The sequence below is a fragment of the Salvia miltiorrhiza genome, chromosome 3 (assembly GCF_028751815.1).
Source record: "Salvia miltiorrhiza cultivar Shanhuang (shh) chromosome 3, IMPLAD_Smil_shh, whole genome shotgun sequence".
Lineage (NCBI taxonomy): Eukaryota > Viridiplantae > Streptophyta > Magnoliopsida > Lamiales > Lamiaceae > Salvia > Salvia miltiorrhiza.
The window spans coordinates 45,129,948-45,146,535 of record NC_080389.1 but is presented as its reverse complement, the minus strand read 5'-3'; the positions used below and the strand labels follow the sequence as shown (position 1 = coordinate 45,146,535).

The window sequence follows — 16,588 nt, the reverse complement described above, 5'->3', positions numbered from 1 at the left end:
AAAGCTCGCTGCAAGTCCACCAACGTGAACACCCCTCTTCTTTTTCTCCAGTCTGCCTACAGCCTCAACGTATATTTGATCGTATCAATCTCTTGTGGCTCAAACTCTCGTCTATAGGCTGGCTCTGTCGAGTAACTAGCTCTTGCACTTTCGTCTACATTGATTCATGATAATTATTTTCTTAGCAACAAAAACTGTAACTAACACAGCGTAATTGTAGCAATAAACAACAAGCTTATATCATATCCACAGAGACAAATAAACGAAATCACTCTAAGTAATCCTAATAATTCTCTAGCAATATTAAGGCAAACACAAATAAGATGGATGAATAAAAACTAAACTCAAAACATAATAAATAAAATCAGAGAATAAATCAAATAATAAAATACTCTGACCCTAGGAATGAACTATATTTAATCAAACACTACTATCATCTATATAGACAACGGTTTTCAGAAACACGTCGTCTATTGGTATAACAGACGATGTGATAATATAATGTAGTCTTTAACATTAATAGACGACGCATTTCAAAAACATAATTTTAATCATGGCCTACTCTCTCTCTGGCATCTCTCTCCTCCTCCGTTCATCCGGCAAACATCGCCGGTCCTCACCGCCTCCGGTGCGGCGAGGCCGGCGTCCCTCTCTCCCCTTCTTCGTTTCATCATCTCCCTCAATTTCTCAAATTAGAACTACCTAGGGTTTTCTTTAATTTTTCCCTTAAATTCCAATCCTCTGGTAAACTCTCCATAGAACTGCTTAACGCCCCTATCCTTCACTGAGAATCGGATTGCTGGTTTCCACTAGTTGTTGACTAAAACACCTCATAAGATCGGCGTATTCCAGTGCTGCATTTTTTTGTGGCAAATGTTGCAGGTTAGTTGTACTTTTCATATACCAGAGGAAGTGTTAATATCTCAAATATCCCTTATGTGTTTTCATATGGTTATATATGAATCGTTCACTAATAGAATAAACTTAGAAACTGCTTTTGAGTTCTGGTGTGGAGTGAGCTCCTGTATTGCTGAAATGATTTTTTCCAACTTAAACTACCGAGCTACTGATAAAAGTGTGTCAAAGCTAATTGTAAGTTGATGGTATCATGTTTCAGATGGTATGAAACCCGAAGATGTAGGACTTAGCAAGGATCTACACTTCTTTAAACCGAAGAGCAAGATCGACCGGGCTCCACGAGCAGCAACCATCTACAAATGTGACAAATTTGAGGTATAAATGTTGTCTTCATTGTTTCTTGTAGTTATCACATTACTCAGTGGATAGATACAAATAATTAGTGTAGGACTTTTATGGATTGAGCAATTTTGAAATTGATTGATCATGTAATCTTTTACTGGGTAAGATGCTAAAGTTTTCCAGTTATAGTATCATCTTATTGCTGCTCTCTGTTTTTCCCTCTTTTATAGTATATATGCGTTGATAAATTGATTACCATGTTATGTGAATGAATAGTGAATGAATGAGCTTTTTCAAAGCAAGGAATTATCTCAAATTAAGCGGCAACTCTTTACACTCAGGATATCAAGAAGGACCCCTCTAATCCCACTTTTTACAGATTTTTATTGCAGAAATCCTTTCTATTTGCAATCCTCCGTTGTTTGTAAAGTGAGTGTGTGGATTAAGCAATTTGTTTTGCTTTCTAGTTTCATCATTCAAGAGTTAATGTGACATGATATGCTGCAGTACTTGACATTTAGCTTTTATGTTATTTCTCACGTGTTGTGTGAGTTTAGCTAGTTGTTGGTTCTTCAAGTTTGCCTTGTTAATATTAAAAGTATAGTGTTTTTGATCTCTTGTGATTTGGTTGTGTTTTGATTTCCTTCAGGATTATATCTAACGATTTCCTTTTGTGGACTATTTGTTTGCTTTTATTTAGAACACGAAATATAATTCATCTATTCTGTTGGAGTTTCTGTTACTATACAAGTTTCTAGTTAGAATATAGCTCGCTCAACTGATTAAGGATTTAGATTTTGCTCCCCCTATTACAAAACTCATAGCATGTGAACTTCAGTTTGTTGTTCTCTATCTATTTTCTTTTGTTGGTGCTAAGAAGGAGGATATAGTCTTTTGTTGCCATGCACGTGATAATTGGATATTTTACACTACTGCTTTATATTAATGTGTTGGAGGCTTGTAGCACATAATCATTAATAATGACACTTTGTCCTGTTGTAAATAGATGAGGACCTGGTGCATACACTGAATGAAAACGTGGTACAGAGAATTAGTTGTTGCTGCTTAATTAAATCTATTTAAATTAATTACAAAATAATGGTTTTGAATGTTGGATGAAGAGATGTGGCCTTGGTTGTGTTGATTGAAAGATTGCATATGGACATAGAATTAGTGAAATGCATTTCGGAGAATCACCTTGTGATCCGAAAAATCATTCTTGTAATGTAGAATGAACGATATTAATGATGAAGAATGTTTGAAATTAATGATTGACTTTTTTATTGTTCATGTATATGTTTTTAATTTTTTATATAATTTTTCAGATTTAATGAAATATTTATTTCGAAAAATAAGAAATTTAAATATAATTGCTAAATAAAAAATATAATATTTGAAATAGACAACGAATAGACGACGGACGAAGGTCTGTTATCTATTAACGAATAGACGATGGACAGAGGCATGTCGTCTATTCGAGAATAGATGACAGACGGTTGATAAACACTCATTTTGCATGGTTTTTATGGTTTATATTCCGCGGTTTAAGTTGATTTTACGCCCGTTTTATTATCATTTGGAGTTCATTGGATATTATTTCATGATTTCACAGTCGAGTGCAGTTTTGGCTGTTTTGATGCAGAAATGAGTGGTATTGGAGCATGGAGTGTAAGGAATATGTTTAAGAGAAAAGTTTTGAGAGAATCGAGCCCGAAAAATCGAGAAAAGACAAAGATTCTGAAGTCGGGATGAGAAGGAGGCAAATCGGTGGTCAAAGGGGTTGACCGCCGAAATTTGGTCATTTGAAGAACAAAAATGGCGACCAACTCGGCGATCGCCGAGTTGGCCGCCGAATTCCCTGGATGACATTTATGTTGTATGGTGAAAATTCGGCGACCGCCGAATTTTAGGCTGTTTTGAGGGCAATTTGGGCGACCGCCGATCAGGCCGCTGTTTTGTCCGCGTGTTTTAAGTTTTCCGCGTTTTTCCGCTTTTCAATGTTATTTTCAAATTAAAACTCTATGTTTTACCCTAAGACTATAAATAGGTCATCTTTTGACCTATCTAGGGTTCCCAGCTTTTATTTTTCAGTTTCATAGCTTTAGTTTTTATTGCTTTCCAATTCTTAGAGCACTGGATTTTGATTTCTGCAAGAGTGAAGGTTCAAGTTGTTACATTCATTTACTACGATTTTATATAATTTAGTTTTTACAATTGCTTTCTTATTTATTTTGTTTATGTTTTCTTTTACGATGTCTGGCTAGTTCGTTAATCTGAACCTAGGGTTTGTACATAGCTGATTAATTATGTGTGTATGGTTTATTGATATCAATTTGCCCTCCAACTTGTGATTCATGATTCCTGGTGCCTATTTTATTGTGAATTACCTGATCAATAATTTACATGTCTAGCTGTTCAGTTTGAGTCTTGAATGCGATAATTGTTCAGCCGATTCAGGAATGCATGTTATAGTAGTAGCCTTGACACTTGAATGAGATAGGTGAAACTATAGGGAGCTATTCTTTCTGTACGCTTGGGAGTTAATTTATTCCTTGGAATCTTGAATGTGAAGGGAGGTAAATTAATCTACTTTCATAGGTGTTCGTTAGAGAAGCTTGTGGATAGTTATGTGATCTCTCATCAGGGTTGTATTAAATTGGTAATTGAATCAATAGGTTAAATGCATGTAATTAATTAGTAAAAGTACATCCCTAGGGTCAGAGTATTTTATTAATTGAGTTTTTATCATATTTTATTTGTTGCTATTTAAGTTGAGTGTTAATCAAACTTTCATACTTTTTGTTGCCTGTATACTGTTATAGTCTGTTTAGGAGATAGCTAGAGTTGCTTCGTTGTGTCAGTCCCTGAGGATACGATACTCGATTACTTGTTGCTTGCTACAATTACCTGTGTTAGTTGCAGTTTTTGTTGCTAAGAATTTAGCGATCAACGGTCGCGTGTCGTCTATTAGCGCCCCTAAATATACTATACCTTCATTTATGCCAGACGATTTTCTAATAGATGACAGGTTTTACATGTCGTCTATTAGTGTTTTTCTTGTAGTGACACATGAATACTTTTTCACGGATTATGTAAATAACTTGTGAGTGTCTCAAGGCAAAAATCACTATGATGAATCAACAAAGTAAAGTATAGATTTGGATCTCTTGGAGATCTATCTTTACAGATTAACTGTCTAAGATAAATCAACTTATCTACTTTCTGTACTAGAATGTTGATACAATACAAAAACTAAATCAACCGAATAAGAAATGTTAGTCGGACAAAACAAACAACCTGCTACGCTCTAATGGCCTAGTACTTCAATTCTTGCTCTCGGCCTCCCGTCGATACAAAGATAGACTTTACAGATTGACTGCCTAAGTCTCCTTCGTCAAAACAATCTTTGAAGAACCGGTGTCATGTTTGCAGCAGGAAAATGACGAGTTGGTTGTGAGTGAATGCTAGGTCACTGATTTTGCACTTACAAAACGTGAGAATGAATGAATCTTCTTGCTGCTTTTATAGTCCTTCATGTCGTGGTTAGTTTTCTCCACTTTCCACTTCCAAAATGTTCCTATAACCGCTGCAATCCATCTTCAAACACTGCTAATCGACCAGTCTGGAATGTTGGTTGAAAGATCATGGGTCCTGAAAAATAGGAACTAACACCCCACTACTTTGGACCATGAATAACCACATTTTCACTTATTGAAAACATGGTCAACAAGCATAAAATCTTTATTTCACAACCAAATAATAATAAAACATAAAAAGAAGGTAAAGATTAAATATATACAATTACTAATGGAGAGTCAAAGTAGAGAATCAAGGCAGACTTTGGAATATTGGTTGAAGCCCAGAAATGTTGACACCATGAATGTTATCAACATTCCACCCAACTAAAACACGAATGTTATCAACATTCAACCCAACATTGTCGGAGTCAACATTGACTCTAACAAGAAAGAAGAGGGAGATAACGAGAGCGTGAGAGAGAAGGTTGCTAGGGTTTATTATTTGTTTTTTTTTTTAATATAAAGGTATAATTCGGGTGTACAAGAAATTTTGTGTTTATTATTATTTTATTATTATATCAAAAAGAATTATGCCAGGTGAGATTCAGAGAGTAAAAATTATGGGAGAAGGTATCAGTTGTACTGTGAATATGTGATTGCTTTAAATAAAAACAATCAAATGAAAAAAAAATGTTATTGAATAGTTTAATTAAAAGAATGATGAGCGGAGAGGTTGGTCGGTTTGAAAGAAAGAAATGTTGGTTAAATCAGCTGAAATTTTGATTTCGGTGGTGTTTTCTGAGTGATATCCCCAGCACTAAATCTCTTCTACATGGATAGCCGGAACGTCGTCGTTTGCGACAACGGCACCGGTGTAATTACCCTCATCTTCAACTACCTGCATATTTTCGTTTTTCGATCGATCGTCTGTCTGTTTGATTTTATTTTTCTCGCCGATCGATGCTGCATGTTTAGCTGATTCTGCAACATTTGAAGTTTCTCTCGAGTGCTGAAATTTTTAATTTTGGCTGTTGATCTGCCCTGTTAGTCTTAATTATAGAACTTTATTAGGTTTTTAGGGTAATTTGAGTGTGAATTGATTTGATTTGATGTTACTGTTACGCTTTTGGTCAATTACCGATGCTCATGGTTTTTGTCTGAATTGATTGCAGTACGTGAAATGTGGATTTGCGGGGGAGAACTTCCCCACATCTGTGTTCCCTTGTGTTGTTGGAAGGCCAATGCTTCGCTATGAAGAATCTTTAATGGAACAAGAGATCACGGTCAGCTTGTTGCTCTTTGATTTATCTACTTTTGGTATTTGTTTATTTACATTTTAAATTGCGCGCATGAATGTGTGTGTAAGTAAAAGTTAATATCAAATCATAATTGAAATCGTTTTCTAGACGAGTAGTGACATGTTGGACTTTTCAATATCTTTTAGAGAAGGAAATGCCGTAGGTTCGTCCATTTAGGTTCACGAAGTAAATGCTGTATAACTTGTGTTTTCGTTCAATTCTTTATCTGTGGGACTCACGTTCAATGTGGATAAAGGTGGATCAATGCATGTATGTATACCTTTAATTCAATTAAGCTGTCGAATCGAAGTACGACTAGGAACCACAAGAAAGGTTGGCCCTTCCCATTTGTAAATTTTGATGGGTACCACCAGGTTCTTGACCGCTGTTATTTGCTGGATATAGTCAAGTAAGTGCAAGGTATCTAGGATTTGAAGCATTGGAATTTGGAAGCAGAATATGTGGATTATTAATCAATTCCTACTCACCATGATCTCAGTGCTATGGTTCAGATGCCAATATTTAATTCCTATTATGATTCAGATGCGAACTCTTGCCATGCTGCACCAACTTATCCTAGACTTTATTGGATTTTCGTCTTTTTTCCGATAGGATACTCTTGTGGGTGATGCTTGTTTAAAGTGGCGGCATCAATTGGACATATCTTATCCTGTCAATAATGGAATCATTCAAAATTGGGATGATATGGGACATGTATGGGATCACGTATTTTCTAGCGAACTAAAGGTTTTTTTCTTCTATACCTAATATAAATCCTTGTCTTTGTTTGAGTATATGCAATCTCATTTCAAGATGTAATTTAATTTCACTTACTCTCATCTGTCTGAAGGTAGATCCTGCGGAATGTAAAATATTGCTTACTGATCCACCTCTGAATCCCTCTAAAAACCGTGAAAAGATGGTGAGCTGACATCTTAGAATGATATACTTAGATTTTCTTCTTCAATATTGACCGATCTAGTTTTCATGTTATCTTTATTTCAGGTTGAGGTTATGTTTGAGAAATACAAATTTCAAGGCGTTTTCATCCAAATACAAGCTGTTTTAACCTTGTACGCTCAAGGTGCTTACAAGAATAAATGGTTTTTTAGATGTTTGAAGCGGAAGCCTTCTAGTTTTAACTGTTGAACACCAGGCTACTATAAATGTGGCCCGGAAGTGATCTTAATGCGATCATCTAATGATTTTGATGTCAAAACTTTTGTCTGAAATCTTATAGACTTATAGTTCATTTTGGATATAAAAGTAATGTGCTTTTAAAGTTTTCTTGACCTGACTCAGGTTTGCTTACGGGACTTGTCATTGACTCTGGTGATGGAGTCACTCATGTGGTAAGAATTCTGTAATGTTCTACTTGTGATGTGCTTTGGAATTGGACGTGATAAAGGATACTTAATGAGTCATACATTTAAAAGAAATTGGAAAGAGAATTATAGCATTGGGCAGTTGGTCTCTAGTTTGATAGCGCCAGATAGAGTCAGAACTTGTTTAATCGTGTGATGATCTTGATTCATGTGCATTTAACTGCGCATGTTATAGTCTGGAAAGTGATATTTGAAACATGTGTCCCAGGTTCCAGTTGTTGATGGATACTCATTTCCCCATCTTACAAAACGAATGAACGTAGCCGGGCGCCACATAACATCATATCTTGTTGATTTGCTCATGAGGAGGGGGTAAGTGTTGAAATTTTAGAACTCAGTTGTTGCAATATGTTGGTGATGCTGGGCAATGTGACATTTTTCTCATTAATGGGATGCATTTTTTCTTGTGCAGGTATGCTATGAACAGAAATGCTGACTTTGAGACAGTGAGGAATATCAAAGAGAAGCTTTGTTATATAAGGTGAACTTGCCATCACTTCTTTCAATGACCTTGACCAGACATTGGGTTTTAAAATTTGCCTAGTTTCCCGCAGTTATGATTACAAAAGGGAGTATCAGATGGGACTTGATACTACCATCCTCGTAAAAAATTATACTGTAAGTTGTTTTTGCAACTTCTTGTCTTTATAGGATAAAGTGCAGTGTTGATGTTGATTTACCTCTAATAATTAGCTCCCAGATGGAAGGGTCATTAAAGTTGGGAATGAGCGGTTTCAAGCACCTGAGGCTCTATTCTCTCCCGTAAGTATGTTTCTGCTATTTCAAAGCTTGTAGTGAATATTATTGACCTCTTTATCAGTCTTCTGGATTATTTATTATGGTGAAAGATGATGTCAGAGAAGGACTTAGCTCATCCACGTGCGGGCATCTGCCGTTCCTTAACCAGTTGCATTAGCCATTAGCTTAAATGCTCTAAATCCAGTGCCTGGTTGCCTACTTTTTATGTTTATTGTCCAGGATGCTCTGGTAGGATAAGAAATGATATTGGAAGCTTATATCTTTTATTTACGTCACTAATTATTACTTTTTGTAGGCATCCTTTGTGTGTGTGTGTGTTTTTTTTTTTTTGGGGGGGGGGGGGGGGGGGCAAAAGGTTTTTGTTTAGGATGCTTATCATTTATGAGTACTTTTTGATCCATGCTTTATGACTGTTATGCATATAATATTTTGTTGTAATTCATGCAGGAGCTAATAGATGTTGAAGGAGATGGAATGGCTGACATGGTATTCCGTTGCATCCAGGAAATGGATATTGACAATAGGATGATGGTACTCATATTTCTTTTAACATCAAGGTGTCCATGTGATGCACATTCTGCAGTTGATGCAATTAGAATCATTTTCTTTTTGCAGCTCTATCAGCACATTGTCCTAAGCGGTGGAAGCACAATGTATCCTGGATTACCTAGTCGGTAGTATATTATATCCCTCTCTCCACTTTCAACGACAAACATGGTTGTTTCATAATACAGTATAGTATATTTTCTCGCAAAAGTCCATTGACTTAATGTTGTTGAGGACAACCTATTACTTGGGTTCATTGGTGTAGATTATGTTGCTGAGATGTGAAGAGAATATCACGCTTTCTTATCTATACTAAAATGACAACTAGGCTTTTCTCAATTTCTCAAAAGGCTATGGCTGGAAAAGATTCCAAGCAATGCCAACCCTGTGATGCACTACATCTCACTTCATGCATCTATCACCTCTTCAAAAAAATTAAATGTGATGAAGGGCCTTTTATCGCTAAATTTGCTATCCATATAGATTTTCATACTGTCATGTTCGATTAATCTGACTGCATCATAGTATTATATTTGCTTGTTCGTATTTAGATTCTTTGGACGTATTATGCTCATTATAACTTAATTTAAGTTAGTACAGAATCTCGCTGGTTCCTGGTCGATATGTTAAATTAGAAGGATTGTGTTTTTGTTATCCTTTTTTGTTTAATTCTCTTGAAACTTATTTTAGCTTGCTTAATTATGTCATATTATTACCAGCTTGGAGAAAGAATTATCGGAGCGTTATCTTGATTCCGTGTTGAAGGGAAATAAGGACGGGTTGAAGGTAAGAAGTTAATGCTAATTCTTCTTCTAAATTGATATCCTTTTCAGTGGAATAAGGACGGGTTGAAGTTAAATTAGTAATACTGCTTAAAGATTAATATACCATGATTTATCTCTCTTCACTTCCCAATCTCTCTCTCTCTCTCTCTCTCTCTCTCTCTCTCTCTCTCAACTTGACCTGTTTACAACCTTCAGGCCTTTGATAAATTAATTAGAACAACTTAATCTCATCAGGTTTTGATGTGCATCATAATTAACGAGGTCGTTGATTGCAAATAAGATGAGCCTGAGTTGATTTTTGAGAATTCCTGGGCTCAAGCTCGATCTACTCTAAATCCTTAAAAATGTTGATGTTTAGATTAGTAAGCTGCTAGTTTTGTGTTTATCATACTAATGTCCAAGACTTGTGGTATTTACTTAATGCTTCTTTTTACTGTATGGCTGGTAAAATCTGATAAGTGATAGTTTGTCATCGCGTAGTACGGGTCACAAGATTTTCACCATAACCAGTCGAGTGAATTATCGTTTTAGTTGCCTTTGCACCTATCTTTTTGAATTGAATGATATTCTATTTATTGTTCGGCATAGAAACTAAGGCTGCGGATAGAGGATCCACCACGAAGAAAGCATATGGTGTATCTTGGGGGCGCAGTTCTTGCTGGAATCATGAAGGTTCGCATTATTTATCCTCTTTCATCAACATATATACTGTATGTGAATATGTCTGAAAATTGTTAATCCTTACTTTAGCAAGTCATGGTTAGCCATAAAATATTCTGTGTTATTTTATTGAGCTTTTTCCAATTTTCCAAGATGTAGTGGAATTGTATGATACATGATAGTCAAAACTTGAGATCATGTAACCACATTGCAGGATGCTCCAGAGTTTTGGATTAGCAGACAAGACTATTTGGAAGAGGGAATTGCTTGTTTAAGCAAACTAGGTCAGGCATGAGATTCACCCCATCATTTTCTCAACTTGCCGTTTTGATTTTTAATTTTGTAATGAAAGCCATAGAAAACCAAGAATCCATATGTTCAGCTACAAGTTAAGGTTGTATCATGTATGTATGTTTGACAGTGTGGTTACTTCGATCAAATATTTGTTATCAATAAAAATGCTTATTTTGGATATCCATTTTACAACATTATTATCAGTGTTTCCTGCCCTTGAAAGTTGAAACTCTGTGTGTGTGTGTGTGTGTGATTATTCTATCAAATGTAAAAGGACAGGAAAAGAAAACCTTAAACCGATGTACATTTTACTTGAAATCTATACACATATCATATTCTTAACGACGTACACACAACTGACTAATCAAACAAGCCAAACACTACATATAGATTGCAGCAAAAGCTTCAAGAAATTCTAAATCATCCTTTTATCACATATATAATGTTCAAGTAGATATGTCATAGTGGTGCATGAGAGAGACACAACAATTTATTGATTCATTTCCCACAAAGAGCAATGTCTCTCTTGGATGGCCTATAACTTAATGCATTGAGGCTGTAAATGCACATATTGGCTCGTTTTGATTTGATGGAAATCTGGTCGGAAGTGGACCGGAAACTGGGGACGGCGCAGGCCGGAGACGACGTGGAGAGTAGGGTTGCTCGACAAGTGCTTCCGACAGCTTTATCCCTAGCACATTCAACTCCATCAACAGAAGGAACCTCCAGCTTGTAAATGCCATACTTATTTGTTGTTCTGTTCACTGAAAATGATATTTGCTCAGCAGTTCTAGGAGAAATTGCCTTGAACATGCAATCTATTCTAACTTCAACTCCTGTTGTTACATAACAAATCAACAATGAGTTAAAACTCTCTCTCCCCCATCTCCCAAAAATCTTGCAAATTCCAACCTTTTTCTTTCCAGACAACAGAACCTAAATCCTTCATTTTTAAACTAAGACAACCAAATGCATCCTAAATTCAAGAAGGCAAGTAAAGTATAAGAACTTCATAAATACAAAAATGCAATCTTTTAATCGAAAAGTTCGAACAGATTAAATGGGCCAAAAAGTTACGGTTGCAAGAAGTCAGAGGCATGCTTAATAACTCAAGAACTTCAAATGAGAAACACTCAAACAATCAAAGGGTTGCAAGAAAACACTTTCTCTCTCATCAATCATCGCCCAAACAAAACTGAGACAAAACCAAACACATCCTAAATTTAAAGAAGGTAAGCATATTATGTGACTCAAGAAAAACAAGAACTTCACAAATTATAAAATGGGCCAAAAAGTTAGGGATTCAAGAAGACAGGCATGCATGCTTAATATAGCTCGAAGAATTAAAAGAGAAGAAAAAATGCAATCTGGTGTAGTTGTTGAAGCAATTAAAAAGGGAAATAATGTTGCAAGAAAATAAAAAGAAATAGGAACCTGGTAAGAAGTAGCTATGTCTGGAGAAGGAGTTGTTGGAGCAGATGTCGCAGTAAACCATACCCATCACAGTGATTTGAGGATTAAGATTGGAGTGAGATTTTGCTGCTTCAAGTTGCAGGAAGAATGACAGACTTGAAAACAAACAAAATACAAAGACTAATTTTGAGGCCATTGCAGCAGTGAGTCAAGTGTTGATCGATGAGATTTGTTGAGCTCTTTTATACAGCTAAATTAGGAGCCTATGCAAATCTGGCTACATTGTTATGAAGATCAGTGTTTTCTCATGTGTGTGTGTGTGTGTGGATAATGAATGCCAGTTGTGTTGGAGTAGCATCTACTACCTCTCTTAAGCTAAGGAGTTGCAGCACCTTTTTCCTCTATGCATATAAAACAAGTGCATGTGAATTTCCTTTGGCATGTTATGCAGCAGGTGTGTAGGAGAGAGAGACTGAGAGAGAGAGCACTTTTTGGTTGATCGATTATTTTTTTCACTTGGAAAACAACTGTTGATTTTATTGTCGAGGGGATTGCAAAATGGTGATATGTCTTGATTGTTGCCATCTTAATAATTGCAATTACTAATTGAGAAGGTGCAGTGGAAGTTGCAAAGTTGAGACACAAAAATTTCTTTTTTAAGAGGTTATTAGTTCAAGCCTCGTCAACATCGCGTGAATTATATTTTCATTTATTTGGATATTAGGTCTAGTTTGTACTAGCTTGGTTGTTATTTGATTAATCGCTAATGTAATATAGAATTTTATGGCACGATATGTATTTTGTATCTAAAAGAATTACAAATACTAGTTTTAACCTAAGGTAGTCGTGACAAATGTCATAATTTTTTTTTTGATAAAGTCATAAAATTTATAGGTATTGATTGTCGATGCTGAATATATTTGTCTTTAGACAAAATTCGTCGGGTTATAAATTATTGGACGTCAACCGTTTAAGTCATGTGCGAAAATATTCTTCTTCTTGTATCCGTCGAAGTCCGGTTTTTATTTTTTGAATTAAGAGCTCGAACAATAAACCATTTCAAATCCATAATTGATGTATTGATTATAGTCATCCGTGCGATGCACAACGGATATTGAAATTAAACGATATTTTTAAATAAATAAGTATAAATATTAAATAAAATTAAAATATAAATAATACAAATATATTTTAAAAATAAAATAAAATAATTCATATCAATTACTCAATAAAATTCCGAATTAAGAAACACAAATTTTCAACTCTGTATAAAGTGTAATGATAATTAAAATAATTTTAAATCATTTGATAATGAAAATTAACATTATACATTATTATTATAGAGAATTACGCGTTATAATAAATAAATAAATATTTTTATACATAAATATAAATAAAAAGTTGTATGATTTTAATGAAGAGAGAAAATAAAATATTTTAAAGCTTTTACAACTTATTTATTTTAAATTCATTTTTTACGATTTTTATACCATATTAAATATTTTGTCGCTAATTTATATATTTATGATGCATATTAAATATTTTTTTCATAAATCAAATTTAACGATATTTAAAAAAAAAATATTTTATATAAAAAATAAAGATAAAAGTAGTAGAAAGATTGATGGGAGAAGAGAAAAAAAAATTATAAAAAAATAAGGGAAAAAACTTCTCTTTTATACTCCATATTATATATATTCGGAGGTGATCATAATGAAACAAATTATCTTTTTCTATAGCAAATAATGGTGTAAAATTATGGAACCGTCGGAAACATTAATTAAATATCAACATATATTCTGATAAAAAAAAAATATCAACATATATAATTATATATACAGTTGTGCGTGTATCTGTAGGTTGGCCCAAGGTGTAAACAGTGATCTCAAAATTCAATGCTTCTTCTCAGAAAATTCATTACACTGAATTTAAGGAGCTTCATTCAGCATCAGCTGTGCTGCCCCTCAAAATAAATAAATAAATAATCAGTTGTCCGACGCAAAACGTCTATACATTTAGATATAACCCACCTGATTTGATCAATATTTTTTCTTAGAAAATCTTAAGTTTCTAACTAAATTGATTAATTTATTTATATTGAATAAATACAAGTAAAAAAATATTTAATCATTTATTTATTTTATTATTAAACATCCTTAAAATATTAATTTCTTAAATTTCGTGCTGAAAAAGAATTGATCAATTTAACCAGGACGGAGAGAGTACTAATTAAGGAGGAGGTTTAAATGATACTTCTTCTATTTAAAAAAAAATATATGATATTGTAAATGTTACGGGCTTTAATAAAATATAAATGGAGTTGTGAGTGAAGTGAAAGTCTCATTGTAAATGTATGTGGAGTTGTGTGAACCATACTATTATAATTGGAAGTGACAATTTTTATGAACAAACTCAAAAAAAATTGTGACAATTTTTTAAGATTAATTGTATATAAATTATTGAATCTTTAATGTATTCTTACTTTGCACACAAACTTTAAAACATATACTTTATTCGTCCACAAAATAAGTATCCATTTGGGAGTGACACGAGTTTTAAGAAATTGATTAAATGTGTGTAAGTGGAATAAGAGGCCCATTTTCATACACTTACCAAAAAAGGAAATACGTACTCATTTAGTGGACGAACCAAAAGGAAAATATGAGTACTCATTTCGTGGACGGAGGGAGTATTAAAATTACTCAATTATTATTTTTCCTCTCGTTTTTCATAGTCGCCCATTTTTTAGCGTGGTGACATAGCATAAATATTCTCGCTTGATTAAATATATATGCTCGTGTAACATAAATATGACCACATGAGAAAATAAAACAAGCATCACATTTTATAGTTGGATGAAAACAACGTAATTTCAGACCTAAAGCTTTGCTAGAAAATGGGATAGTATGCAAAACAAGAAAAAATAAATAGTCAAGTAATTTTAATACAAATTTTAAAGTTTGTGTTTAAAATGAGAATTTGTTGAAAGTTTAGTAATTTGCATGCAATCAACCCTTATTTTTAATTCTTGAATCGCCAAGATCTAACATCATTTTGATGAATGAATGCAACACCCAAATTCGAATCCCATAAAAGCGAATTTGTTTTTATTCTTTCAACTACAGTTAATTTAACGATAAATGCAATAATTTTATACGTTCAGTGCTATATTCTCAATGTTCATGATAAAATATAATTTTACGTTAACACAAATATATGAATATATCAAAAATAGAGAATTTTGTTCACGATTTTGAAGAATTTTATGTATAAATATTCATAATATATATCTTTCTAGACATTTGCACACATATTAAGAAAAAGAATTTATATTCAAATTTATCTTAATTAATAATGATAATTTCTCCTTCATGAATCAATCAATATTTGATGAAAACGTACAAAAATACATAAATGATGAGAGTTAATAAGGACAACTTCGGAATTAAACTCCAATAAGTCATTTGAAATATAAATAATTGAAAGTTTCAAAAAGACTTATATATTATAAATAGGAGGGAGCATTTCATATTTAAAGAGGCCGATTGTTGTGTGCGGTCCTCTTATCCAGGCCCGTTTTGGATCAGATTCAGATCTAATTCATTAACTTTTATTCATGAGAGCATGCAATCATTTTTATTCATAAGCAGGAAAGCGATTCTATATTTTTTTTAATTGATGAAATAAATAATTTTAAAGGTAGCATGACGATGGACTTGAAATTGAGATCTTTAATCTCGTAAGTCAATCACTCTATCCAAGTATTGGTCCTGAGCGAGTGCGTACTGGAGTATAGGGGATACACCAATTACAAAGTTTCGTTTACTTTTCAAAGTGTTGTGTTATGAACAAGTTCAACAGATAATTCGTCAACTGATTTGACCCAGATCAGTTTAACCAATGCTAAATTAAATGATATCCAGATAAACTTGTTCAAACTGTGAATACAGTTAGCGATCCTATTGACTGTTCGTAAGCTCATCAATTGGACAGATAACTGACTTGTGTGAAATATGGTGGTTAGTTACTCGCTTAACAATATCTTTATTAGTTGATTTTTCAGCTTAATTAATATTCAATTTAATATCAGAAGCTTAAATCAGTTTTGTAAGCATATGCTTATTGCAATGAATGACTTGTCAGTATGCATATTAGATGAGCAGATGATCAATACTAAAAATAAATGTGGAAAGTAAAGTACACAATCAATTTATAGTGATTGCGAAAAATCTCATACACCCACTTTATCTTTTGATAAACACTCGTTTTACATTGTTTTATTGGTGTATTATTGTGTGAAGTGTTGGAATTATGCTTCAATGTGATATCATTTGTTTTGAGTTTCATATTCTTTTGTAATATTATATTTGGGTGTAGTTTTAACTATTTTGGTGCAAATCTGAGTGTTATAGAGGCACAACATTAATAATAAAAGTCCAACGGTCAAGTATGAAGAGTATCGGGCTTGAGAATCAAAAAGACGACCGCCAACGGACCGCAAAAACATCAAAGAATCATGTCTCATAAAAAACAACAAATTAAACAAAGAAAACAACACTCAAACTACATTAATGTAAAAGAATTTGAAAACATGATCCTAGAATTCAAATATTGGACAAAAGTATAAAAATAATACCACCAAAGCATATATATATATATATATATATATATATATATATATATATATATAGGGGAGCGCTCCAATGAGACCCCTTATTTTTAGTGAGATC

The 16,588-nt window shown here is 33.6% G+C and overlaps 2 protein-coding genes across 3 annotated transcripts; one reads left to right on the top strand and one right to left on the bottom strand.

Annotated features, from left to right (window-relative positions):
* The first annotated feature begins 5,343 nt into the window (after nucleotides 1-5,343).
* On the top strand, nucleotides 5,344-10,625 carry LOC131015994 (actin-related protein 2). The gene is made up of 15 exons (XM_057944537.1): nucleotides 5,344-5,592; nucleotides 5,891-6,001; nucleotides 6,629-6,763; nucleotides 6,867-6,938; nucleotides 7,022-7,100; nucleotides 7,319-7,368; nucleotides 7,610-7,713; nucleotides 7,814-7,882; nucleotides 7,956-8,019; nucleotides 8,095-8,163; nucleotides 8,608-8,691; nucleotides 8,776-8,834; nucleotides 9,426-9,492; nucleotides 10,080-10,163; nucleotides 10,366-10,625. The coding sequence occupies exons 1-15, from the start codon at nucleotides 5,551-5,553 to the stop codon at nucleotides 10,444-10,446; spliced, it is 1,170 nt and encodes a 389-aa protein (XP_057800520.1). The 5' UTR covers nucleotides 5,344-5,550; the 3' UTR covers nucleotides 10,447-10,625.
* A 104-nt stretch (nucleotides 10,626-10,729) lies between these two features.
* On the bottom strand, nucleotides 10,730-12,371 carry LOC131016023 (uncharacterized). 2 transcript variants are annotated; one of them, XM_057944576.1, is made up of 2 exons: nucleotides 11,880-12,371; nucleotides 10,730-11,281 (listed from the first exon to the last, which is right to left on the bottom strand). In XM_057944576.1, the coding sequence occupies exons 1-2, from the start codon at nucleotides 12,052-12,054 to the stop codon at nucleotides 10,944-10,946; spliced, it is 513 nt and encodes a 170-aa protein (XP_057800559.1). In that variant the 5' UTR covers nucleotides 12,055-12,371; the 3' UTR covers nucleotides 10,730-10,943. The 2 variants fall into 2 exon arrangements, with proteins under 2 accessions (XP_057800559.1, XP_057800560.1); XM_057944577.1 differs by having other exon boundaries at nucleotides 10,730-11,209; nucleotides 11,880-12,293.
* Nucleotides 12,372-16,588: the final 4,217 nt, after the last annotated feature.

Coding starts and splice junctions, on each gene's coding strand:
- LOC131015994 (XM_057944537.1), top strand. CDS start 5,551: ATGGATAGCCGGAACGTCGTCGTTTGCGACAACGGCACCGGT. Junction 8,164..8,607: donor CTGAGGCTCTATTCTCTCCC/GTAAGTATGTTT, acceptor TAATTCATGCAG/GAGCTAATAGATGTTGAAGG. Junction 10,164..10,365: donor TTCTTGCTGGAATCATGAAG/GTTCGCATTATT, acceptor ACCACATTGCAG/GATGCTCCAGAGTTTTGGAT.
- LOC131016023 (XM_057944576.1), bottom strand. CDS start 12,054: ATGGCCTCAAAATTAGTCTTTGTATTTTGTTTGTTTTCAAGTCTGTCA. Junction 11,282..11,879: donor ACATAGCTACTTCTTACCAG/GTTCCTATTTCT, acceptor ATGTAACAACAG/GAGTTGAAGTTAGAATAGAT.